This window comes from Manis pentadactyla, chromosome 4 (assembly GCF_030020395.1).
Source record: "Manis pentadactyla isolate mManPen7 chromosome 4, mManPen7.hap1, whole genome shotgun sequence".
Lineage (NCBI taxonomy): Eukaryota > Metazoa > Chordata > Mammalia > Pholidota > Manidae > Manis > Manis pentadactyla.
Genome location: NC_080022.1, coordinates 107,125,943 through 107,151,267, shown reverse-complemented (window position 1 = coordinate 107,151,267; position 25,325 = coordinate 107,125,943). Strand labels below are relative to the sequence as shown.

The following is a 25,325-nucleotide window of genomic DNA, read 5'->3' as shown; positions in this document are numbered from 1 at the left end:
TTGATTGGTTTTCTGACACAATCTGAACTGCTTTGGGACATATGAGATGGGAGATACAGTGATGAGATTTGTTGACTTGTGAAATATAAAGATTTTGGTGTGTTAGCTTTACCTCATGGCTCTGGAATGGCTCTAGACTTGTCTATGTGGAAGCAAAATCACTAGCAGTTCCAGACCTTACTTTTCCTAAGCATCTTTTTCACCACATCATTCCTTATTTAAAAACCAGATAGTCTTTTAAAAGTGTGTGTGTGGGTCCTCTATATTTAAAAGTCTCTTTTAACTAAAAATAAAACCATGGCCTAGGTGATCTACAATGTTGAGCTGTAGGCAAACTTAGGGCAAGAGAAGATTTCCTGGCAACCCTAAAATGACACCATGTAAGTGACTTCTCTGCTACCTATGAAGATGGATTCTGAAAAGGGAGGTGGGTCCTCTGAAAACGTGGTTTGCATTCTTCATTCTGCTTCTTGGGTCTTTCTTTTGGGCCTGATAAAGCCTGAAGCTTGATAACTTGTAATTCTTCCAGCCAAGGAGGTGCTTAGGATTCTGCCCTCAATGGTAGGGGTAGTTCTGGTGGAACCTGAGGGCTGAATAAAGGCCCTGTCAGTCGTGCAGTGCTCCCAGCTAGGATGCCTGGGTGCATTAATTATTGAAACCAACAGTTGGATTAAGGAAAATCCTCCAATTTGAAATGAATATCAGTTTGAGTTATTAAGCCCAGAAATATTTCCTGTCTTTGAGATTTGCTGGTAGGCCATGCTTGCCTTAAGTTAAAGGGTCAGATTTTCCTGTAAGCACTTGAGCACTCTTGCTATTTTGGGTAATCACTGCTTCACATACATCAGGAGTCAGAACATAGTAAGTTTTGTTGTCTTTGTCCTGTACTACATTAGGATCTCTTCCTTGGCCAAGTAAATGCTCCTGATGAGTTTGCCCCCTTCTGTGATCATGTTGTAGGGCTTTTGATCAGACATTGTTGTATGTAATCCATCTCCATGTTAACAGGCGTTCCTCCAAGTGACGACAAGATCTGGGCCATGGTAGATGATGACTGCCCCCTGGCATCTCCTGGGGACAGGCTGGTGCTTTTAGAACTGCTGTGTGCCTTGATCTTAATTTATCTGTTGTATTCAGTGTCATTGGAAGCCGGGAAAAGGCCAAATACCTGACCCTGGTTCCGGGTCTGTGATACTGCGCCCACTCCAAGTTTCCTTTGATCCTTGTCTTAGCAAGTCAAGTAGGGGAACTCCTTAGCTTTCCTTGGTCCCCAAAGGTTCATTTGACTTTGTTGATTTGTAACATTTACTCTTCAAATTACAATATTATTTGATTGTGGATTGGAGAAAAAGAAGGTTTTTACAGTCTACTGGAAAGTAGCTGATCAGACTGATGGTTTACCAAGTGTCCACGGGATGATTAGTATTCCTCTCAGTCATCACCCGACTGTCATGTGACAATTCTCGAGGGCTAGAACATTGGGCTTTATTTGGTCTTCTTGGTTATGAGAATTTAGAAGGGTGGATAAGGCCTACTATAGACAACTTACAAAACCCACGTTTAGGTTATTCCCACTCCAAATAAAGACAAGATATTGGCCTGTTAATTTTAGTGTTTATTTAGAATGATTTTTTTTTCAGATTTGTTGAAACAATATTTACCTTTGTTGGAGGCAAGAAAATACTCACCAATATTCATTTTAAAATTTCATGTAGTGAATAGGAGACTTGTTGACTTTCTTGAGTGTGAAGGCCCATAAACTTTAAAAAAGAAAGAAAAACTTGAGACAACCCTGTGTATAAAATATTAGTGCTGGGTTAAGAAGACGCAGGTTTGAGATAATTCCCATATGTGTATCATACATATTATAGGCATACTGCCTTTCTTATGTATCTTCTACTCCCATCTGAAATCTTGTCATGTGAACTGTGAAATAATGAAACTGCATTTTAAAATGTGTTTTACAATTAGGATCAGTGGCCTTAATACATTTCATCACACAATCAAGTCTTAAAGAGAATACTCCCAGCTGGCCACAGGCCAGAAACCAGTCCCTGGGAATATGGGAAAATGTCAAGATTGGGTTTATATATTTTTAAATAGCGAAATGCCTCCTTTTCCTCCAGCCTCCTTTTTTGGTTGCTTTCTCAATTTCTATACTGCTGTGAGAGGCCTGAGCTGAGAGTATTTCTAAATACGGGATTCACCATTCCTTAAAGTGCTAAAAGCCTTTATCTGGTGTTTTCCTGCACTTGGTTTTCTGAGACAGCAGAATTTCAAATAAAAGAAGTACTTGATTCTGTCTTTTGTGAGCTCTAGTGCAGGTTCTTGGCCAAGGAAAAAGTCCTTGTCGGCCTTCATGGAGCCAAAGGTTAGTAGTCATTTGCTGAGCCTCCTGCGGTTGGCACAGTTGGGAAGCCCAGCCATACTTCATGTGGGTGCCTAACCTGGGCATTTGTGGGTGTTTAAGGCTATTTTTGGGCAGGCTGCCAGGGAGACACAGGGATCAAACACCTTGAACTGACAGTTGGCTCCAGGATTGTAAAAAGTCTCATAAAAAGAGTGGGCTTAACACTGTTGTCTCTCAGTGATGGCTTATTTGAGAACTGAAGCTTGGTTTTCCTTTGAAGACAAGGTTGGTTTTAAGCACAGAAATAATTTAAAAATATTCTCCTTGTAGTACACTTGCATCATCTTGTACTCTAGACTTATATTCCTATGAGCTAGAAGGCACTGCTAGAGAGTCCCATTCAGATTTCTAACATGGACGGGGACAGGGTCCTCTTGCGCTTGCAGAAGAGATGGCACAGAAAAGAGAGAACCTAGAAGGGGGCTGTAGGTCTGGAGGAGTAGCAAGGCCCGTGTAGGGACAGAGAGCACTGACATCAAGCTGGTAACCTTTGGAGTGTATGTGCAAATTGGCAGGGATGGGAGCAGGAAGTGATTTTGGCCCAGGTCAATGGTGACCTTTAGCTTTTACCACCAGGGATCAGAAACAATGGGGTGTCGCAACCAAGGCCATGAGGCAGAGCAGAAAATGGCACCTGTGATTGCAAGAGGTGAACTTTAATGCCTGCCAAGGAGAGCTGAGGAGCCACTTGGAGATCCTGCCAACCAGCAGGGGGGGACCAGGGCCTGGGATTCCACAGATCTGCTCCCGGCTCTCAGCCAATGGCTGTTATTATTGTTACTCGTAACCCTTCCAGTGGCCTTGTGCCAACTGGGAGAAGTAGGAGCGGCATAGGTTACTCCGATTTCTTAGCAGAGAGATGTTCCTGCTTCTTATTTTGGGGAATTGCACGTTAGCAACTGCCTGTGTGTAGAACTCCACAGAACTCAATGTGGGACTCTACTATGAAATTAGAATGCCAAGCCTGTTGGGGACGGTATCTCTTACACTTGGGAGATGAGCTTCTTCCTTATTATTTTATTATCCTCTGACAGCTGGAATTTGGACATTTCTACTCTTCGGGTAGGGAGAATCTTTTCTCTGCTGTCAAGGAGATTTATTCCAAATTAGATGTCTTTATGACTTACTGATGTAGCTTTTTCCTACTCACTTGTGTTCTGGAGTATTCTGTTCTTATTGTATAAGGCTAGATGGCATCTGAGTAGTGTAATGATTCTGTTTCTAAAAGCTTGAATTTGTTGCAGTATTAAAATTGCTCCTGCATGCTGCTTTGTAGGGGCATAAACACAGCACTATAGTGACATGCTGGGCTTTCCTCTTTTCACTGACTCATTTGGCAAAGAACCAAGGTCATGTGCTGATGTTGAGACTGATCCACCTGCTCTCCAATAAGAAATATGAAGCACTTGTGCTTTCATGCCAGCAAACTTGGAGACACTGATGCTGTTCTTTTTCTTGTTTTTCTTGGTAATGGTATTTGAACTCTGGTATTTTGATTAAAGCCTACCTGTTGGAGAATGGGGAGGGGTGGCCTATTGTTATCAAGATACAAGGATCAGACATTCATTTAAGAAAACAAAACGGTAATGACAAAACCACATAGAGATCATGCAGCTCAGGGAAGTGACACCTGAATAGGCCTCTCTGGGAAGGCCTCAGCCCAGCCCTATATTTGGAATCTGTTCTGAGGGAAGGGGCTCATCTATTTTCTTCTACTGCAATTGGCAGATGCTTCAATGGCCTAGCACAACTCTGCTCATCATTTAAACTATGTTCAAGGCCAGAAATGAGATCACCTCATGTGGATTTATGCCTCAAGGATGCATGACCTAAGAGAGCCTCTTTATGCCAGTGAGTCTTGGCTCCGTGTTAGTTGGCTTCATCATAAGACTTTCAACCTCAGTCTTCTCTTTGTCTCCTCCCAGTGGAGAGCAAGTCACACATGGCCTTGCCTCAATGAAGCCGTAGGCCTCAAATCAGCAGAGGAATCTCTCCTTTAGAAGCCATGTATGCCCAGCAGCTTAATGTACAAATTAAAAATATTTTGTTGTGTACTTATGCTAAGGGATGGTTTTTCAAGCAAGATATTAGGACACTATTTCCTATTTATACGTTTTAAATGCAAATGTATTCCAAGGACCACAGAATTGAGTATTTGAAATTAGAGAATTTCAGCTTAGAGAATCTGAGCTGGGTGACTGCTGTAACTGTAAGACACACCAAAGGAGTTTAAGACCATTCTTGCCTTGAGGTTATCTGGAGACTGTGAAACTCATTGAGAGATCTGGAGAAAGCATCAATTGTGGATCACAATCAAAGTGTCTGTGTCTTCCTCTCATCTGTTCCCAGTTCTCAGAGTCCTGAGGATCTGGACTGCCTGAGCCACTGAACCAGTGCCGGCTGAGAGGCAGAGAAAGTAGCAATTGCTTCTGTTACCTTCAGACCTGAAGGCCTCAGCTAAGGGCCTCCCTGCTGGGTTCCTGCCAGTGCCTTTGGATTTCTTGAATGACTTGATCACACAATGATGTTTCAAGGCTGGGTGCTCCCCAGCTGGAGTCCTGAAAATGCTCACATGGCATCCCTAGTGAAGGAAACTTACTTGAAAGAAACTCCCACAAAGTAAATCACCAGGACCGGATGGGTTTCATCCAAGAGTTGGGGAAGGAAATGAAGTGTGAAAATAGCACAGATACTGATGAAGACGTTACTTCTCCATTAAAACCACAACTGTGTCAGAGCAGAAGAAGTTTGCTAGCATGATGGCCTTATTGCTAGAAGAGAGAGATTAGCGGCTTATCTGCTGCCTCTAGAAACCTGGCCCACTTGAAAAGAATGACACAAAATATGAACAATGACACAATAGCCTTTATTCCCTGAGAGCAGTTTATAGGGACAGTGTGCCAATTCATGCATTGCAGCATATTGGTAGAAATCTTTGAAGCAATATTATAGTGAAGAATATGTAACACATAGGCTGCTACCCCCTATGCCTGTGTCCATGGCAGACATCACACTTGATCTGGAACTTTCCCATCTAAGCCTGGATCGGGCCTCATATTCTTTAGTTTTGTTCTTTCAAAACTGCCACCATCAAATGACCAGAGTTGATATATGTTAAAACTCTTTGCCTTTTTGCCCAGGAGGATGTATTTTATCATGGACCGCATCGGTTCATAATGAAATTGTAAATGATGGCAAGAAGGAAGTCTTTCACAGGTAGTTCAGTTTAGGAGCATGACAAGGAACATGTCACATCTTTATTCTAAGGACCAAGTTAGCAGAACATCTGTCTTCAGGGACGAATCATTTTGTAAGAACTGAATCCCGATGTGTAATCCTTATCCAATCCATGGTAGGGTCTTTCTGGAGGGAAGGGAAGTCACTTCCTCTGAGGCAACAAGCAGCATGCTCCAAAGGTCCTTCTGAGAGATGAGAATTGGTACAGTTGCATTAGGCATTTTCTTGCAGATGTGAAAGAAAGTTGATGAACATTCTTGAGTCCTGCTAGAACAGTGACTCTGTGGGCAAAGAAGTGAGGTATTCTTTGAGAGAAGAGGAGCTACACTGAGGCCCAGAGAGAAAAGAGGCAGGACCCTGGAGAAGCTGAGTGACTTCATGAAAACCTGAGGTTTCACTGGGATCAGCCTTCATTTCACATGAAAGAAGCAGAAGGCCAGCTCTGCCACAGGTCTGGGAGCCCCAGGGGCCTGTGCACAAACCATTATATCATTGGACTGAACCAAGCTGCCTGTTTCTGGTAATGATTAAAACAGTTTGGCTACAATAACTACCCTGTAGACTAATGACTCCATCTAAAGAGGTGTGTGAAGGAGCAGATCTCCCAGAATGGACTGCAATCTGATCATTTAAAGAAGAACTATCTTCCTGCCACCATTATGGGATGGGCTATTTTGCTTGATCAGTGAAAAGATGCTACATAGTTTAACAGAGAATCAGAATATAGTAAAATGCACTTAGCATGGGAGACAGCCTAACTGTACTGTGATTCCTCATTGATAATTCAGGATCTTGTCACACCACAGGCTTATCCCTGGGGAGATGGTCAGGTGCTGTGGTTCAGAGGCCAGGGCAACAATGATGTGAATTGCACTTATGGATGAGCAGACCTGCATGCTGGTCCCCTCTCCACTACCAAGAACCCTGTGACCTTGGTCATATCTAGCAGAATCACAGGCCATGGAGCAGGATGCTGGAGAGCTCACTTTGTCCAGATCTTTGCCGCACAGGTGTTGGAATCGTCATCTCCATTTTAAAGGGAGGCAGTAGCAGCTCAGTGAGAGTAAACTGGATGCACAAATAGGGGAGGCGTGGATGATGAGAGGAGAGAATTCAGGCTCCCAGCAAGCAGGCTCTTCTCACTTCACTACTTTGCTTCTGAGTCTCAGTTTCCTATGGTTAATGGGCAGTGAAAAATAAGTGGGGATTTAGCATGGGGAGAAATCTCTGTGGATTAAATGGTTACATGCAGTGCTGATGACTTACATTTCTAAGGCACTTTATAGTTTACAAAGTGCTTTCATCTGCATATGTTACCTTTCCAGGACTCACTGAGTTGGGTAAGCAGTAGGAGTCCTTATACACTTTCCACAGATGTGTCAACTAAGACTTGGCGGGGTTAAGTGTCTTCCTCAAGGTCATATCAAGGTCAGAACCAGGGCTCAAACTCCTGCCTTCTGACACTGAATCCGGGGTTCCTTTCATCCTAGAATGACAGATAATGGAGAGTTTACTCCATTTATCTTTCACTTTAATGACAGCACAGTCTTCAGCATCACAATGTGGTAAAAATAGATGATGAGGGCGAGGAGGTTCTCAGTAGCAGACAAACTGAGCTCACCAAAATGTTCCCTGGGCAGGCTTGGTTGCTTTGGCCTTTAGGAAAGCCTTGGCAGTCCTGCCCCAGGCAGTGTCACCTACTTGCTATGTCCAGCTTTCCCTGAGGAGCTGCCTCTGGACTCCAGTGCCAGACTCAGGCACTGCCCTAGGGCACATGGGGCAGGGGTGGGAGGTGGCAGTGGGAAGAGGATTTCTTCAGAGCTATGGGGACCACTGACCAAGAGCACATCCCTGGGGAGGAGACCATACTGTGTGTCCCTTGATAGCAAACTTGCCGCAGTTTGGTGCACATAAGGAGAGACAGCCTAGCGAGACAGGGGTTCCTGTGCCACTGAGGATTTTCCGAGAGTGGGGGGAGGCCAGGTGAGAGAGTATGCAAGAGTGACAGCAGCAAGGCCGAAGGAAAAGCCCTACTTTCATTTACTTAAGGATAATTTTTAAGTCCCCTGCTTTGCAAAATGATATGGACTATAATAATAAAACCCATTTATACATATACATATATGTGATTAAAATAAAGATAAATGGGAAGTAAGGAGCCATACAGAGAAAGCTGGGGTGGTCCCACATGACCACTTAACTCTTGAAGAGAAATACAACCACTTCGTCTTCATAAGGGAGACAAAGAGTATATTTGCATCAAGATGCACCTCTAGTACTCTGTGTTGTACCCTTTTGAATATTTCTCCCATTGGAAATATTTGGCTAATGGGAAATGCTTTACATTATAGCAGAAACGAGCTTAGAAAAATGAACATTTTTCCCTCCCACTTTAAGAAAGCCTATCAAACCAGTGGTCCTTGTCCTTTTAAAGTCATAGATTTCTCAGAGAATCCCATAAATACCATACATTGTTTTCTCAGAAAAATGCAAGCTCCTACATATTTTAGTTATAATTTTAGGTCACTTATAAACTTTAAAAGACCATCCATTGACTTTAGGTTTACCTCTCTTCATTTAAAAAATTAGAAATTAGTATTTTGTGGAATAATTTTTTTCTGTACAGAGTCACTGCATGCAGTTGAGATAATTATAATAAAAATGTAGATGTATAGTCAATGTCACACAAAATATGCTGGTTTCTATGAAATTCTTTGACCTATAACATTTGAATTTTACTTATATAATCATTGCACATCCACTTATAATTTTATTAGTCTTTTATTGGTTATTTTAAAGGTGCTGCATAGAGTGTACTCCTTATAATTTATATCTGATAATACAAAATATTTCGCATAATAAGGAAAATCTGTCTTCACTGTTAAATCAATTTTGATTACACGTAGAATAAGGTGTATAAAGTAATACTTTAATATATACAACAGCCTACACACCGTCAAGAAGATCTCATCCTCCAGACTTGTGAATTCTTGGAAAAAATTACTTCCACATGTTCCTAAAACTGCTTAAGGTTTTTGACTGGTTGGTGGTCTATTGATTCAAAATATCTGACTTGTCAAAACGCCATCTTTAAACTACAGTGATGCATAGAAACTTGGAATTAACCATGGGCTGAATTTCTTACAGAACAAAGGGAGGTGATGATTAACACACCCAGCTGAGCAGTAGGGGGGAAAATAATCCCTGAATGGATTAGATGCCATGATCCTAAAACCACATTCTCTGAGTGTTGGGTCCTTGCCCAGAAATGGGGAGAGGCCAAACTCTGATGCCTTTTAAATGACAGGGTACATCCATGGGACTCTGGTCAGGGACACTGGGGCAGAGTTGGGGGTCAACTGGGAAAAAGCCTTTCTTTCTCTTGTGGTCTAGCAAAGTTGAGGACCCCCTCCAAGTGCAGTAGACCTCAAAACTGACAGCCCACCTGATTAGTGTTATACATTACCAGTCTGTTTAGGCAGAGACTACATTAAAGTGTAAATAAATGGGATTTTATTTGTTTTACCACTAATCAGGAGTAATTTATAATTTTGGGGGCTCTAGTAGGCTACTTTCTAGACTGGCATGGAGGCTGCCAAGAAAACGAAGTGAATTATTATGCACTGTCCCACTAGAAATCAAGAAACATATGCAGCCTCTCTCTACTCATTGGCAATAACTGGTAGATTTTGAGCACTCCCAGAATATAATTCTAGGGAAATTTACCTGGAATTAATTAATTGGTAAATTTGTGAGAATAGTTATGTATAGAGAATTAAACCCCCTTTATGACTGATTTTCCCACCATTCTCTCTTTCCTCTGCCATATCTTGCAAGCTTTATAAAAAGTATGGATTTTTAAATAGCATTATATAATGGCATCAGTATAGTCCAACTCTCTGAGAGAGGCCTTGGCAGATGGGCACCTTCCCGAGAAGGAAACTGAGCATAGGAAAGTCATTTTGACCCCTATGGCCTGGGAGGAGGAGCACTTGAATCACAAGCCCAGGTGCTCAGGAAATCTCCAGTCACTCTGAGATGGGCTGGAACACAGTGCCATGTCCGAAGCTTCTAAATACAGTTCACGCTGGGTCATCATGACAGATGCTGAACTGGCACCACTACGGGGATTGAAGTGGGAACTCTGACAGCGCTTAAATGCCACGGCTCCTGGGCTCCACATCTTCCTGGGCTGGGACAGGGAGAGGCAGTGCAGAACCCTGTGGGGAGGAGGGAGGAGCAGCTTTGGCAAGGAAATCATGCACTGCTTCAGAAAGCAACAGACACCCAGTAGCACACCAGCTATTTTAGAAGTTGTCAGTTTCTGAATTGCTGACACACTTGGAGGGCACCATCTCTTCAAGGGTCATTCTGACCCTCAAGGTAGGTAGTAGGCTTGGGGCAAAGCAGAGGCATATGCTGTACAGCCAAGATGTTGGCTGAGGAATGAGGGGAGTTGACTGACCTGAGCAAGTCGAGTCCAGGAGTCAGGAATGGAGCTGGGAGTGTCATGCCGCACACGCTGACTTTGGGATTCCCACATCAGCCTTTACACAGCAGGTAGTGTATGGTGGCGCCTTACCTTGCCCCACCCACTTCTGCCTTGGGGTAAGCATCCTTTGATGACTTAATGTCTAGAGAGAAAAAAAAAGAGAGACAAAAGAGACTTGGGATATGGGCTTTTCCTGGAGGAATCTGGGAACTTGAGATGTGAGGGTGAGATTCTAAGTTCAGCAAGCATCTTAAGCAGGGGTTGTTGAGTTATAAATACAAGGACAACTGTAATGGGAATGCACTTAATCCAGTGTGTTTGTTTCATGCTTAGTACTTGCCCTGTACTTCTTTCTGTTGTCAAAGCGTTGGATTTTTGGTTTTTTTAAAGTAGTATGGGATGGTGGGTTAGTTTGAGCTGTGGAGTAAGAGAGACCCAGGTCCTTTTCTTCTCTCTGATATTTTTGGGTGGGCGGTGCTGGGCATGTTACCTTAACCGAGACTCAGTGATCTCCCTTGTCAAGTAGAATTATAATGCCTAACTCTCAGACCTTGCCCCCGGGCTCCCTGGAAGACTCCCTTAGACTGTAGATCTTTTTGACCTCCTCAGCGTGTATTTTCCTCACCCCGAGCCAGAGAGTGAGTACTCCTGACAACACTGTCAATCTGGAGTCAGGGGATCCTGCAGCCTCCCAGCTCTTTGCTGTCTTTCCCACCTCTCGTGGAACAAAACTACTTCAACCAAGTGTGATCTCGCCCCTTCTCTGTTGAAGGCTTAGAGTTTGCCTCCCTGGCCCTATTTCCTACTGAAGATCCAACATACAGATCTTTTTTTCCAGTGATCTGTCCTATTTTCCTGTGCTTTCACATCCTAGTCATTTTCCTTCTTAAATAGTGTGGCAGCCATCATGAACCAGAGAGAACCACTTGAGTAGACTCACACAAAAACAGGCTTTCTTAGCTGTCACTTTCTCTATTTCTTTGCTTTCACTCTTTCTGCCTTTCCACCATTTCTCCTTCTAACACCATTCAGTTTTGAGAATTTTTGTTCTAAGGCCTGACTTATTTTCTTCACAATGTGATCTTTTCCTGTTTTACACCTAAAATTTTGTTTACTAGGGTCCTCTTTTTTTTTTTTTTTGAAAGAGCACAGACCTTCTTTCTCTCTCTCAGATATAGACAGGGAAGTGATTGGAAAAAGATATAACTCTTGTGAGCACAAAACCTTCCTTAACAAATGATGGGAGGAACTAACATTTAACATACTCCTGCTGTGTGCCAGTGGCATTATTGAGAGTTATTGGCATTTCTGTTTCCAATGATGAAATTGGCTCAGGAAGATTAAGTCGCTGCCTGAAGTCATCCATCTGGGTCTGTGTGATTCTAAAGAAGAACTGTGCTCTGTCGCCTTCCCAGCATCTCTGGAAACACCACTTTCCTGCAGACAGCGGGCATACTAGCTGCGTGGGGGTCTGAGGGCACAGCAGCTGTGTGTGCAGGAACCATCTGTCCCTGAAGGGGAGGTCATCTCTGCCACCCTAGCACTCCCACCTCATCAACATCACTAGCTCTAGCACTTGTAGAAGGCCTTACTCCTTTCCCCATTTTATCTTCATGATTGCAGGCACCTTGGGTTCATGTGGAGGAGGGTTAGTTCCGAGAATTTTCTAGGTGCTTGAGTGTGAGTGTTGAACTCACTGAGCTCATCTGAAGTCTCTGAAAGGTTCCAGGTCAGACCTAGACAGTCAGTTTACCACAACTCACGGCCACGGCAGGAAAAGCTGGTGGGATTCTAAAAGTTCAGGGTGTGTGGAAGTGAGCCTGCAGGTATTTCCCTGGGAACATGGTACTCAATTGAGACACCTCATTACCAGAGATATATTGGTCTCCTGAAAAGATCAGAAGTTGAATAGCATTCAAGATTCTTCATCTGGTTGCAGCCTATGCTCCCAGCTTTTCTCTGGCTATATCTTTTCTCCTGCTTTGCTAAACATGCATCAACTCATTCATTTAACAAAAAAGCTCATTGAGTGCATAATAGGTGCCAGGCACTGTCTCAGGTGCTGAGGATGCAAGAGGACTAATACAGATGTACCTGAATTAACTGATGTTCTCCAAACCTGTCTGGTAGACTTTACTGTCATGTCTCTACCATCGATTTCCCTTTTACTGAAGGTTCCTCTCTTTTCCTCAGCTCTGTCTTTTCATTTGCAGACATCTCTTCATTAGGACGAGAAAAGACCACGGGGCTGGAAGAGATTGTTCTCACTTCTAAACTCCTGTGGCATTTGTTGATACTTGTCTTAGATAATAATATGAAAATTTGCATTCCTGTATTATTTTTACTATTGATAAAGTATTTACACAAATACACACATACACATAGTTTGTTAGTGGTTGATAAAATTTTCAAATCAAAGGTATTAATGATATCTTGATTTTACAAATGGTGAAACTAAGGCTCACAGAGGTTAAGTGACTTGTTCAGGATTAGAGAGTTGGAAAAGAAAGAGGTGAGCTTTACAACTCCATGTTTTGAATTCCAATCCCCAGTGCTATGTGCCTTGCTGGATTTTGGCTATTCTACTTTTATTAGATTATTTATTAACCTGTCCTTTCTCCTAAGTGATTTTGTAAGTTCCCTAAGATATAGATCATATCTTGTTCAGTTTTGTACCCCTCACTGTACCTGGCACATTGCCAGGTCTAGGCTAGGTAATCAATAACGATTTGCTGAATAAATAAATGATTTACTGAACAGATGAATTCAGAACATTACTGGGAAGATTGTTGTATGGTTGCCAGCCATATAGCTTTTAAACTTATTAAACAGGATGGTTCCCTGTGTTTAGCATGATAGGTTGGGTGGATTTTAAACTGAGTGTAGCTGGTGGTCTCCTGAGTATAATTTGAAGGACATTACATGTTCCTGGTTGTACTCAAATGTCTATTATATATTTGAGATTATATATTTGAAATTGCCACCTCCAAGGGCACTGGCTCTGGAAGTCATAGCTCCATACTTGTCATTTGGAAATTATCTGCTTAATTCATCCCCTTTAGTGTATTAGCATGAATTTATTTATTTACTGGTGCCCAGTGAGATTATCCTAACAAGGTATAAGGCAAGTTCTGCTAGGCCCTTTGTGAGAAGTCTTCCTTTTCACTTCATGGAAATTAAAAGACCACTGTGGCAGATGTTTGATGGTGTTAGGAAGTGGCCAGGGAGGTGGTGGTTGGTTGGAAGTAGTTGTGGTTTCAAAGGACTAACAAGCACTGGCTTAGGGTGAGCTAATGTGTCACTTCACCCAGAAAAATCGGTTAATCTTGAAGACCACTCAGTCAATTAGGGTCAACTTTTGGAGGACCTCTGACACAAGCAGTTTTTTTAGACTGAATATTGCCATGTGGCTTGTGATCAATTTTTTATTATTCCATTTATGTATTTTCTGTGCTTTCATCAGGAATATTTTCTGAACAAAAAGTCAATCTCAAAAGTTCTAATATTATGGGGAGAATGAAATTAAATATTTAAAGTTAGGACTGTTCTAGAAAATCCAGGACCTGATTAACTTGACTGGCATATAATCTTGTATGTTAATTTGATACTTTAGTGTTTATAAAGTGCTTTCACATACATTGTTATCAGATGAATTCTCCTTAGGAGAATCTTCTGAGCCCTGATCTCTGACCTGAGGTAAGCCTAAATAAACAAAATTCTGCACAAGTAGGAACTACTACAGCTGCCTTCTCTTGTCTTTCAGTGCTGTCATTACACATTTCTCAGGGTCTAAACATCTTCCAAGACCTTCTAATGTTATTTTGTTATGGTCTAGGCTAAAGCAAAGGAGTGATTTGACATTGACAGTGCTTTTCAGTGATCTCTGTGTCCCATTTGAATGTTTTACCCAGGAGGGACTGGAGACAGGAAGTGGAATACAGCCAAAGAAGGTCTTTTACATGTATATGACTTATTAAATAATGTTAAATTGTTAAGGAGATGTAGCATATTTCTGAACATAACTGCCCTGCTCCTGAGAAAGGAAAATTCCCATCTGACCTTGGTTTGAATTTTCTCCTCTTTCAGAAGAACTGACTATGTTTTAGTTTCCATAGAGCTACCTTTGGACTGATCAACCTGAACATTAGCTCTGCATTTCCAAGTTCAGAGTGGAAAGGTACTCAAAACTGGGCAATAGTATTTAGCGGAAGGAGCATCAACTCCAGTGTCAGGCTAACTAAAATCTTGCTCTGACAGTTCCAAGCTATATAACATGAGAAAAGTGTCTTGCCAAACCTCAGTTTCCTCATTAGTAAAATGGTAGCAACAATGCCTATTTCACAGGGTTTCCTGTGAAAACTGCATGAGATAATGCATATAAAAGAGTGTAATTCCTGTTACTTATTTCCCCCTTTTCACCTCCTTTAAAACATGCTGGAGCACTAGAGGATGAAACTTTAATGACACTGAGCCTTTGTCTGAGCAATAAGAAATAAATATAAAAATTCCTGCTGCCACCTCTTTGCAAAGCCACTTTCAAAGGCTTAGTTTTCAGGGATGATTTTGGGTCCTTGCCTCCGGTTCTGCATATCACCGAGAGGGGTGCTGGCTGTCAGGTGGGGAGTGCTTTGGGCAGCTGAGAGATGTGTGCTTTTAGGTGCCTTAATTGGTTTATTGGCATGGGATTTGTAGGCTTCAGGTTACCTCCTGCATTTCCCAAATAGAACTTGGAGGGCATGGAGATCTCAGAGACTTCATCCCATTACTAAAGTCATCTAATAGGCCAATTTGAGTGTTTGCTATCATCATAATTTTAGATTGATCCAACCTGGGTTATAGTTCATTGCCTGAAGCTCGGGACTGGGTATCAAATTTGGGCTCAGTCCATACTCAGGTCAGTGCCAAATGCTTTGTTTCTGCCATGTTTAGAATTACTATATGAAAAGTTTCATCCCAAGGTTTTGCTAAGCTACCTGATAAAATCTGACATCCAAGAACCAATTTCCACTGCAGAGGTCCTCTGGAAACAGGAGTTCACCTGAGCCCAGTACAGAGCATGCTGCTCAGTTATGAGCTGCTGATGTCCTCCCTGGTGTGAATGGGACTCTGAGATAATGTGGGAGCCTTGGTTTTAGAAACTTCAGGCTTAGTAAGTAGACTAACGAGTGGCTGCCCTGCCAATATCAGAAAGGAAGTGCCGCTTATTATAGCAGTGTCCCAGTTATTGGAAGAAAAACAAAAACAAATCACAATTGACTAGCATCTGGGTTGGGTCCTTCTCTGTTTCAAACTATTTTCTTCATTGGGGTAAAATATGACAGCTGAGGCCTAGTCTTAGGGAAATGGCATTGTGCATCTAATCTCAGAAAATTTTACATCTTTTTTCTGACTGTAGTAGTCTTTTACCATCCATTTTCCACACTGAAACCAGGTTAACATACATCATTCATATAAGACATGTAGCAAAGCATTAAACTCAGCATATGGAATTCATAGTTTAGAAGGGAAGACAGAACTATTACCACCTTCATTTAAAAGAAAACTGATATAAAGAAGATAAAGTCTGAACTCCACATTATGACACCCACGTTCCTTCTAGAATATAAACTATAAAATATAGTTTATAGTTTTTACAATATAAAACATAAAAATTTTTGTTTCTTCTCTGATGTCTCAAGAATCTAGAAGAGTGACTGGTACATAGTAAATGTTAAATCAATAGTTGTTTATTTGAGTTGACCCTGACTTTCCATCTTTATCTCTTATCTCATCTCCCTCTTGCCCTGTATATTTCAAGCTCTAGCCATATCAGTGTGTTTCCAATTCTTTAAAAGTGACAAATCCTTACTCATGCTATTCCTACTACCTTAAATTCTGTCCCCACAATTTCTTTCCTTGCTCATATTGAACTTATATTTCCTGTCTATTCTCAATGTCACCTCGTAAAGTCTTCTTGATCTTCTTGTTGACTTGCTTGTTCTTCAGTACTCCTTATGCTTTGCTCCTCCATCTGTTGGAACACCTATCATAGGTTCCTGGAACAGCGTGTGTGTCCTTCCTACGAGACTGTGAGCTCTTCAGAGCAAGAACCTGTTTTATCTGTCTTGGTCTGTTCATATATAACCTGGTCATAGAAGCAGAAATGTTTGGTAAAATAAAGATGGAATTAAATATAGTCTGATATGCCTGCAGTCCTTAGGAGACAGAATTGATGTAATCTAGATTTGTGTGGCACTAATATATAAAATGGAAATAATAGCTTTGTTATTTTAAATTATGTTATGTATATAAAGTTTTAGCAGAGTGCCAGGTGCATAGTAAATTTCAATAGATGCTGACCATTAACTCTTTGGCAGGGATAGTTCTTGTTAGCTTATATTCATCTCACTGTCCAAAGTTACTACCAATAGAATCATTAGATTCTATTTTATTGTAAGGACATAAATATACTTTTTTGAGAAGGAAGATATATCCTAGTCCCTAACAATAAAGATAAAGGGATAAAAAAACATAAAGATACAGAAACTGAGCATCCATGAAATGAAGTGACTTACAAGACCCCACCTGTGATGAGTAGCAGAGCCCCAGGAGTAAATGTGCTTTCTTCACTGTAGTAATGAATTATTCTTCAAAATTATTAGTTAAGGAGAGATAAAAATCACCTGGCAGACTCTGAAATATGTTTTAATAATGCCTAATTTGATATTAAGTCTAAGTTCACATAATTCAGGCATTTTCTATACCTGTCAATCAAAGGTGTTGTTGGACTTGGTGGTCTTTAAGCTGTGCTACTAATCCATTCATTAAATGTTAGACTTAAAAGGGACTTTTAGCACCTGATTAAATGTACATGTGCATGTGTTATAAAGACTAAGGAAAACGGGGTCCAAAATAATTATGTAACCTATGTGGCCTAGATCAAACACGTTAAACCACTTCAGTTCTAAGGATGGTCAAAATAGTTGAGGGGTGTTACAGAACTGCTGGCTGCTTTGGCTGTGGTTGAACTTAGTGTGATCTTGGGGAGACCTGATCATTGGATAAGAAGGCAGAACACCACCTACCTTCTAGGCCATTTGTTTCTAATTTTTCTGTCTCAATTTCCTCATCTACAAAATGGATGGAAAACTGTATGTCATGTCTACCTCATCAAATGGAAGGATATATTAGAAAACAAAAATTAAGGAACTATTTTATTATTGTTATTATTTGTTATGAATGGAGAATTTAACTCAATCTAAGCTAACCTCAACTTTCTGTGTGAACTTAATGTTATAGTATCCATTTTATCCTTTCAAAATAGGTCAGGGGTTGAATATGATTGAACACCATGAACTAATGGTTAGAATTTATTTTTTAGGGGTTTTATAGGGACGATAATAGATATATTGGTTTGACCCCATGAGTTGCACGATGTTCTCCAGTGGCTTGTAACTGGCTCAGTGCAGCTTCCCAGAGTTTTCTCATTTAACTTCCTTAGTTATGTGCAATATTATCACTTATGTTCCTGATTTACTAAACCTTCTCTTGTTAGGATACTATTCAGAGACATCTGATAGCCAAGAAGTCTTTTTAGGTCATTCACATGAGTTCCTAATGGTTATTTTTTGAAGGCAGGAAGTCACAAATTGCCAAGAATAAAAGAGCTTAAAAACAAAGAGATGTTTTGTCATCTTCAAGGGACTGATTATATTTCCAAATGGATGACTGGATTTGATTGAAATAACGTGCTGTGCATTTCATACATTCATGACTTTGGTAACTTGATTATGCATTCTGATTAACAGCTGAAATAATTTATCTGGTTAGCCTAAATATTTTATGTAAGTATGATTTAGAAATGTATTTTACAAATAATTAAGCTTTATTTTTACCAAGATCTTGACTCTAAGATTCCTATTTTAAGGATATTCTAGGGTAGCTTGCAGCACAGGTAGTCCTATCCTAGGAGTTGTTAAAAAAAACTATATAAAATATAATATTTTATTTCCAAATTATGGTATCTAAGAAATAATTACAAATAGAAAATCACATAGTGCTTTCATGTTATTGAAAATATGGGCTGGTGCTTGGCATTCTGTATGCAAACATTTTAGTCTCTGTTTTGTGAGGGAGTGAGAATCCAGAAGCACAGAGTATTTCCAGGGAAGCGATTGTCTCTGAAAATCCTCTTCATGGCAATATCACCTATGCCTCCACTCCTCATCTTTTCTAATAACCATGGGTTCCCCAGGATTGTCATAGCTCTCTCAGGTCACTCTCTTTTCTGTATTCCCATGAGATATGCAGTATGTGATGGTGTGCAAAACTGCATGATAATATTTGTCTTGGTTTCCGATTTTCTGTGAATGCTCCCAGTTTCCACTTGTGCTGTAAATACCTTTAAGAGAAGCCTCATTGTGTATTTTGGTTGTTTCTCAGTATCTATCACAGTGCTGGTCACATAGTAAACATTCAATAAATGCATACTCAATCAAAGTTAACTGGAAAACTTCTCAAGGTCAGGGATTCTGTCTCAAATTATCTACATGGTACCTAATATAGGGCCACATGCTGATAGGTGCTTATTGACTGATTGGATTGAAACTATAAACAGAATGCCCACTAAGATTATTTAACTCCTGTGATAATGTGAATCTGGGCCCCTAAGTCTTGTTTCTTCTTTAACTTGTTTTCCCCAAACAGTTTTAAGTTTGATGCATCTAATTGAGGTTCCTGGGTTACCAATGAAAGTTGCCTTAGAAAAGAATCTTACATTTTTCAAGTCATTAGAAGTGGAAGAGAGTATACACATTTTCATGATGTATGAGGAAGAAATAGGTCCATTGTTCTAAGTGATTTGTCCAAGATTATTTATTAATCCATTTAATGTTACATTTTGTGTAGGTATTTTATTCCAGATGACTTAGTGAGTTAGGAGTAGAGTCTCTTATTTCCTATTCTCTAGCCATAGTCTGCATTCCAATCCTGACTTCAGTTTGGCTACCATTAACATTTTATCACTTAGTATAGTGATATCTTACTGTCCCATCTCCCTTCCAAAACACACAATGGAGAAATCATATGTTCAAAGTTTCTGTGGGCCCTACTTAGGATGAATATTTCCAACTTTTTGTAATTGTAGCATTCTATGGCACGAGGTTTCATAACACTTTGCTCCCAAAGGTAGGACAAGACTTTTTAAAAAATCTGGCTTTGAGAAGTTTTTGAAAAATTCACAGTATCCTTAAGTGAGGAGAACTCAGCATATCACAGAAATGAAGTGGGATTTGGGGATCCATGTCTCAGGAGCTTGGATTTGCTGTTTGGCCAAGTATGTGATGATGTAATGGCTCTGCTCCTGAAAGGTGTATAGAATCAAGCTGGGATGGAGATTTGTCACTCAGCAGCAGCTCTCATCTCAGATAAGTAGCTCCACTTTTCTATGCTTGAAGGAGACCAAAGAGAAATAGGCTCTTAGGCTTGGCTTGTGGTAACATTTGACCTGAGAAAACTGTATCAGCTAATCAGAGTTTGGGAAACCTTACAAGATGCAATTCTTCGCACTGGGCTTCTAAAAGTAAATTTTTTTCTTAAATTAAAAAATTCTCTAGTAAATCTGACTTCAGACTTCTCTATCAGCTTATACACCTCACCTGCCCCCCACTTCACCCCTTCATAAGTACAGAACACACAGGGGAAAAGGACCATCTGGCCCAGCATGCTAGCTTTTTATTTGTTTGCTCTCAATCCTACCTTCCTGTTCGCATCGCCCCTCCCCTCTGCCCAGACCTCAGAAACCAATCAAGGTGTCCTCTGAACTCATTTATTCCCTTTGTTTCAACCGCCTTCTTGGGTAACTTTTTCCATATGCTTACATCCTTGCCTCACAGCACAATTTTTTTTTTTCATCCAAAATGGCCTGATTGGACTCTTAGGAAAAGCCATTTACTCAAATATATGACAAAGTGCTTCTACAGATCCCAAACAATTTTTCATTATTTTTGATGACCAAGATATATAAATGGAGGAAAAGTTCTGTGTTTAAAAATAAGTGGCTGGTGGGCAGTGATGCTGAATGGTATGGAATGAAAAAACCTGTTGCTGTTACCATTGAATCTTTTCTTGCCTAATGAAACAGTATAATCTAGACAAGGAGCTATAGTCTGTACTTATTATTATAAATTTTTAAATTTGGCATTTGTTTATTTTCTTGCCCGTTTGGCTTCATGCCCTTCACCATGGTGACATTAGTACTTTTTATATTACCTGCTGTGGACCAATTTTCTTCAGCTGTTGCTAAAACTTACTAAAATGCCAGATGTCATGTTGGAAACACAAAACCTGAAAGAAGATTGTAAATCACAAAAACAAACCATTAAAAAAAATCATAAAATGCCCTGAGTGCTGTGCTCTGGAGCTTCCCAGCCTTGAGTCTCCTCTTGTTCACCCACCTTCCCTACCCTACTGTGCCCCACACCCAGCCCCCCATCTTTTAGGGCCAGGGCTGTGGTAGAGAGCTCAGCATTTCTCACCCAAGTCTTGATTGTTTATTTTGCAGATTCCGAGCAGAGCACTGGTTCAGACTCTGAGGTGCTCACTGAGCGGACTTCCTGCTCCTTTGACACTCGCGCTGACCTGGGCCCTGGTGCTGCAGGCCCTGTGCCTGTGGCCCTGTCCTCCATGGAGGAGATTCAGGTGGAGCTGCAGTGTGCTGACCTCTGGAAGAGGTTCCATGACATCGGAACTGAGATGATCATCACCAAAGCAGGCAGGTAAGAATATGAGTGGCCAGATTCAAAGAATGGAGAATGAATGTACAGGACTATTACGTCTTTTTTTTCCCCACTTATTGGTGGTAGGACTCATTGGTGAAGTCAAAGCAACTTGCATTTACATCTGGACATCTTGGTAAAGTGATCTTGTTGTGTTCCTCATGGTTTTGCTTTCTCCTCCAGTGACCACTCAAACCTAAATTACCTTATTCTTGCAAACATTTTCTGCCTACAGATGTATTGCAGCTAATACTGGAGATCCATGGTACATAATAGCCAAACAGTAAATTTCCAAAGCACATGTTACTTCATCCTCCAGTGATTTTAAGAGAAAAAGTTTGTTCCCCAAACAACTGCTTGCATCTTCTAAGGAATTTCAAGCAGCCAGACATTTTTGTAAGAATTGTGTTTTTGGTAAGGCTGGACTTTGTGCATCTTCTGAGTCCTGTTTATTGATCCATTGTGTTTTATTGTTGGCTTGGAATTATTACAAAACTTTGATGGTGATCTGGTGGAAATTTTTGCAAAACTACTTATGTAAGATGATAAAAGTTTTTTCAAACAACAGTTTCTCCTGAAATAATTAAGCTACTCTTTTATTGGAGTACTTCAATTTTCCATAGTTAAGTCTCTATTTTGTGCTGGATACTCAACATATATTATTTAAACTTCATGAGAATCCTCTGGGATAAGATATGATAATCCCATATATGTATGAGGATGCAAAGGCTGAAAAAATTTAATTAACTTGACTAAAGTCACAAGGGAGGTAAGGGCAGCTTCAGAATTCCATACAAAACTGTCTGCCTCTAAAATAATGGTCTTAGCTATTTATAACTCTGCATTTAAAAAAAATGGTTGTAGTTTTTGCTCCTTGGATTAAAAATGAAAATGATTTAAATAAAATTAAATTTGGACTTAGTTTTTGAGTATATAGGAATAGTTAATTGAAATTAAAACAAATATGGTGCTTTCATATTTTCAAAGCAAATCGACATAGTCTTACATCATGGAGACCAAAAGGACCCACAATCATTGATTATCAGCTGTCTTCATGAACATGGACATTTAAAGTAAAAGAATATTTTGATTGGGTCCAGCTCACTTGAATGCATATAGAGAAACCTCTCAAAACAGTAAGACATCACAAAAACATGAAGTTAAAAGGACCTGAAATCTTGCTCATTTTCTTTATTTTTTGGAACCTTTTTACTCCTCTAAGTTTTGCTAATGAATAAAATAATTAAAAGGCTTCTTAGGAGGAGCATCTTTGAAGGAGAATTACTTTCAATACCATCTCCTTTTTGTTGTTTTGGTTTCTGTCTACTCCTGCCCTACATTTTTAGATGACATGGTTTGGAAGGGTACAGAGCAATTAAAAAAAAAGTTTTTACTCTTTTCTTAGTTTTTGTCAAGGAGGTTGGTTGGGAGAGGGGAAATAGTATAATTTTTTTTGTCTATAATATTTTTCAGTTTTTACTTTGGGTTTTTCACTTACTAGAACCGAGTCTGTATATTCTAGTCATCTTTGTTCCTGATGTCATTCCCTTGTTCCCTGCACTTCAGTAAATTCAGTTCACCTGAGCCTTCTTAACAACTCTCCTGTGGCCACATTTCATGATTTCTTCTGCGGTGTTTTCTTTTCCATATCTCTGTCTTCCCAAGTTCACTTGATCCCTGAATATATCCAGATATTTATAGCATAAATATACATTTTGTTCTTTAAACATATCTGTTTGTTTAGGTTTAGAGACTGTATTTATTGGATTTTGTATTGGTTTGCCTCAGCTGTTGCCATTGCTACTTGTAAATTTACTCAAGCAATTCTGGAACAGTGTAGAAACATACAAAGAAGACTTTCTTTTCTGTGGATTTTCTTCACTCCCTTCCCTTCACCTGTCGATTTCTTCCTTTTCATTTCCTTTTCCTGCCTACATAGTATCCTTTTCAATTTTACCCCCCGTTCCCATTTTCTTGATTATGTTACTTGTGTGTGACTCTCTGTTCTTTGTCCAACTCAAAAGGTTTTAGTCACCATCTACTTCTTCTTATACCCCCAAACTGTAATCCTGTTGATTCAGAACTACTGCAGTCTACAGAGCCCTCAATCTCTGAAGTACCAACATAATTTGTACAATCAGCACCATGGACAGAGATGCTTGTCAGGATTAATGGGTCTGGAAGACGCAAGAATTGGCCTAAATTCAGCCATAAAATTGAAAGAAAACACATATTATTTTGTGCATATGAAAGATTAATTTTTCTTTAGGGTGTTGTGACTTCACTTGATTTTCTGTGCTAAAATACTGACAAAAATGAAAAGCAATTTTTGATGAATTCTTAAATTGAGAATTCAAAGGCAGTCATGGAATTTTAAAGCAAGGGGCACCTTGGAATTTATCTAGACCCTTTCCTTGTTTTTAGTTAAGGGGGTTAAATAACCTACCTAAAGTCACACAGCTCATTTTAGAACTTGGGTGCTCGTAAGGGCCTGGTAGCTTCTCCACTTAAGGTCATATACATTTTCAGGCAAAACAGAGGTTGAATTAAATAATATCTAGCCCCTTTTATTGAAGTTATTAAGAAAGAAAGTTATCACCTTCAATGGAACAGAGCTTCTGTAAAAGGCTGGGAGGGACCCTATTTTCTTACCTCAGATAGCAAGTGAGAGGACTTTCTGCCCCTGAGAAGATGCTCTTCAAGTATATATATATATATATGACAAACATAAATAATTATTAAGAAGGGAATTACTGATCTACATTTAAATGTATACAGAAGGTTCCTAAATTTTTGGAAAGATTTAAGGTGAATCAAAGTGCCTAACCTATAGTGAATGTTAGATTTAGTCATTATGAGTAGTCCACTGTCAAATTTCATTAGCCCACAATAAGACTAAAACATAAGGATTTCTTATTAAACTTGTGAGGCTAGAGGGAGAAAATTTAAAATGATATACTAATAGAAGCTTCTGAAGAGTTATAAAGTGGGAAAGAAGGAATGGTTATGCATTATTCTTTGTAAATATTTGATAATTAGCCATCATCCCTATTAAAGGTCTCTGGTTCCTCTTGTGCTTTCCCCGCAAATATGATTATGATGTCACTGACTTACAACCAGAGGACATTTGCTTTTTGAGTTGATTTTGGTGAGTAGTGAAGTATGTGATTAGCATAGAAAGCTCCTTATGTAAACAACCAGGGCATATTTGCAAGATGGCTGTCTAGGGTCAGTGTATGGTCTATGGCTGTGAAATGGAGCAAAGCCAATTAGGCTGTATGTGAATCAAGCCTGTGACCTTGACCTCATTAGCACCATGCTCTGCCCAGCTCGACTAACTGGCACCAGATGGTTAAGCTTAATGCAGCATTTTGTGTACAAGTATCCTATAGCACATTCAGGGCAATCCACATTTTTGAACTGAGCACTTTTTATGTCTGGTTCCTAAATGAATGACAAAAGAGCTTGATTTTTTCTTCTTTCTTATGGTTAAAGAAGAATGGAAAATTTTATTCTTGACTCCCTGAAACTCAATACCTTTTTTGGGCTGCCCCCTCTCCTCCTCTTCAATTATGAGGGTGGTTGTAAAGTGTCATATCCTGACCTCATTTGCTTTGGCAAGTTTAACAAGGCATTGTGGTAGAACGAGGTATTGCCCAGAGGCCACTAGAATTCATTTGGTATTTGCTCCCTATTCCACAGTGTCCTTCCTTTGACATACACGTTGACAGCCTGAGAACTTGCAGTACTTTTTTTACAGTTTTATGCATTAAAAAAAACTTTGGTGGCCCTTTGTTTGGGGAATGGTAGCACCTTCTTTTTCTCTTCTTCAGAGATTATTTTTAGAGTGGTCATTTTCAAGTAGACTCAGTATGTCAAACAATATTTCATGATCACCTATAATTAACTGTGGTAATCTAGTTGGTAGTTCGGTATAACTTGGCAACTTGGTAATAAAAAGAGTATCATAGATTGTTCAAATATGTTAAGTATAGAGTATATTTTAAAATGTTATAATCTAGTAGGAGATGTATGTGTGGATATGCACACACATGATTTATCTATCTAATCACATTAAAAGTTAATAATATAAAGAGGGTGTGGTATGAACTCTTTAAAAGGAGGTGCTTACATCAGCAATAAGAGTTCTCAGAATATTTTATAATGATAATTTCTGAAGTGAAAAAAGTCAGCCACTCTGAGAATTAGAGGAATTGGACTTTGGTATGCTTACGGCTCCTAATAGGAAGAGACTGTCTGAGATTTTACTCCTGCTACTCCTCTCCCTCTGATTTCTGAACCTACTACCTTGTTCTCCTTCACAGGAGGATGTTTCCTGCCATGAGAGTGAAAATCACTGGCCTGGATCCACATCAGCAGTACTACATAGCGATGGACATTGTGCCTGTGGACAATAAAAGATACAGGTGAT

The 25,325-nt window shown here is 40.0% G+C and overlaps 1 protein-coding gene across 5 annotated transcripts in view; it reads left to right on the top strand.

The window, feature by feature from the left end:
* TBX15 (T-box transcription factor 15) overlaps positions 1-25,325 on the top strand; it is a 118,784-nt gene that overhangs the window by 41,906 nt on the left and 51,553 nt on the right. For 4 of the 5 annotated variants that reach the window (XM_057500596.1, XM_057500595.1, XM_036924443.2 and 1 more), the window contains 2 exons: positions 20,680-20,893; positions 25,219-25,320. In XM_057500596.1, the coding sequence (XP_057356579.1) occupies positions 20,802-20,893; positions 25,219-25,320 (194 nt within the window). In that variant the 5' untranslated portion in view covers positions 20,680-20,801. Of the gene's footprint in view, positions 1-9,716; positions 10,031-20,679; positions 20,894-25,218; positions 25,321-25,325 lie in introns of those variants that run through there. The other variant, XM_036924444.2, reaches the window with a different exon arrangement.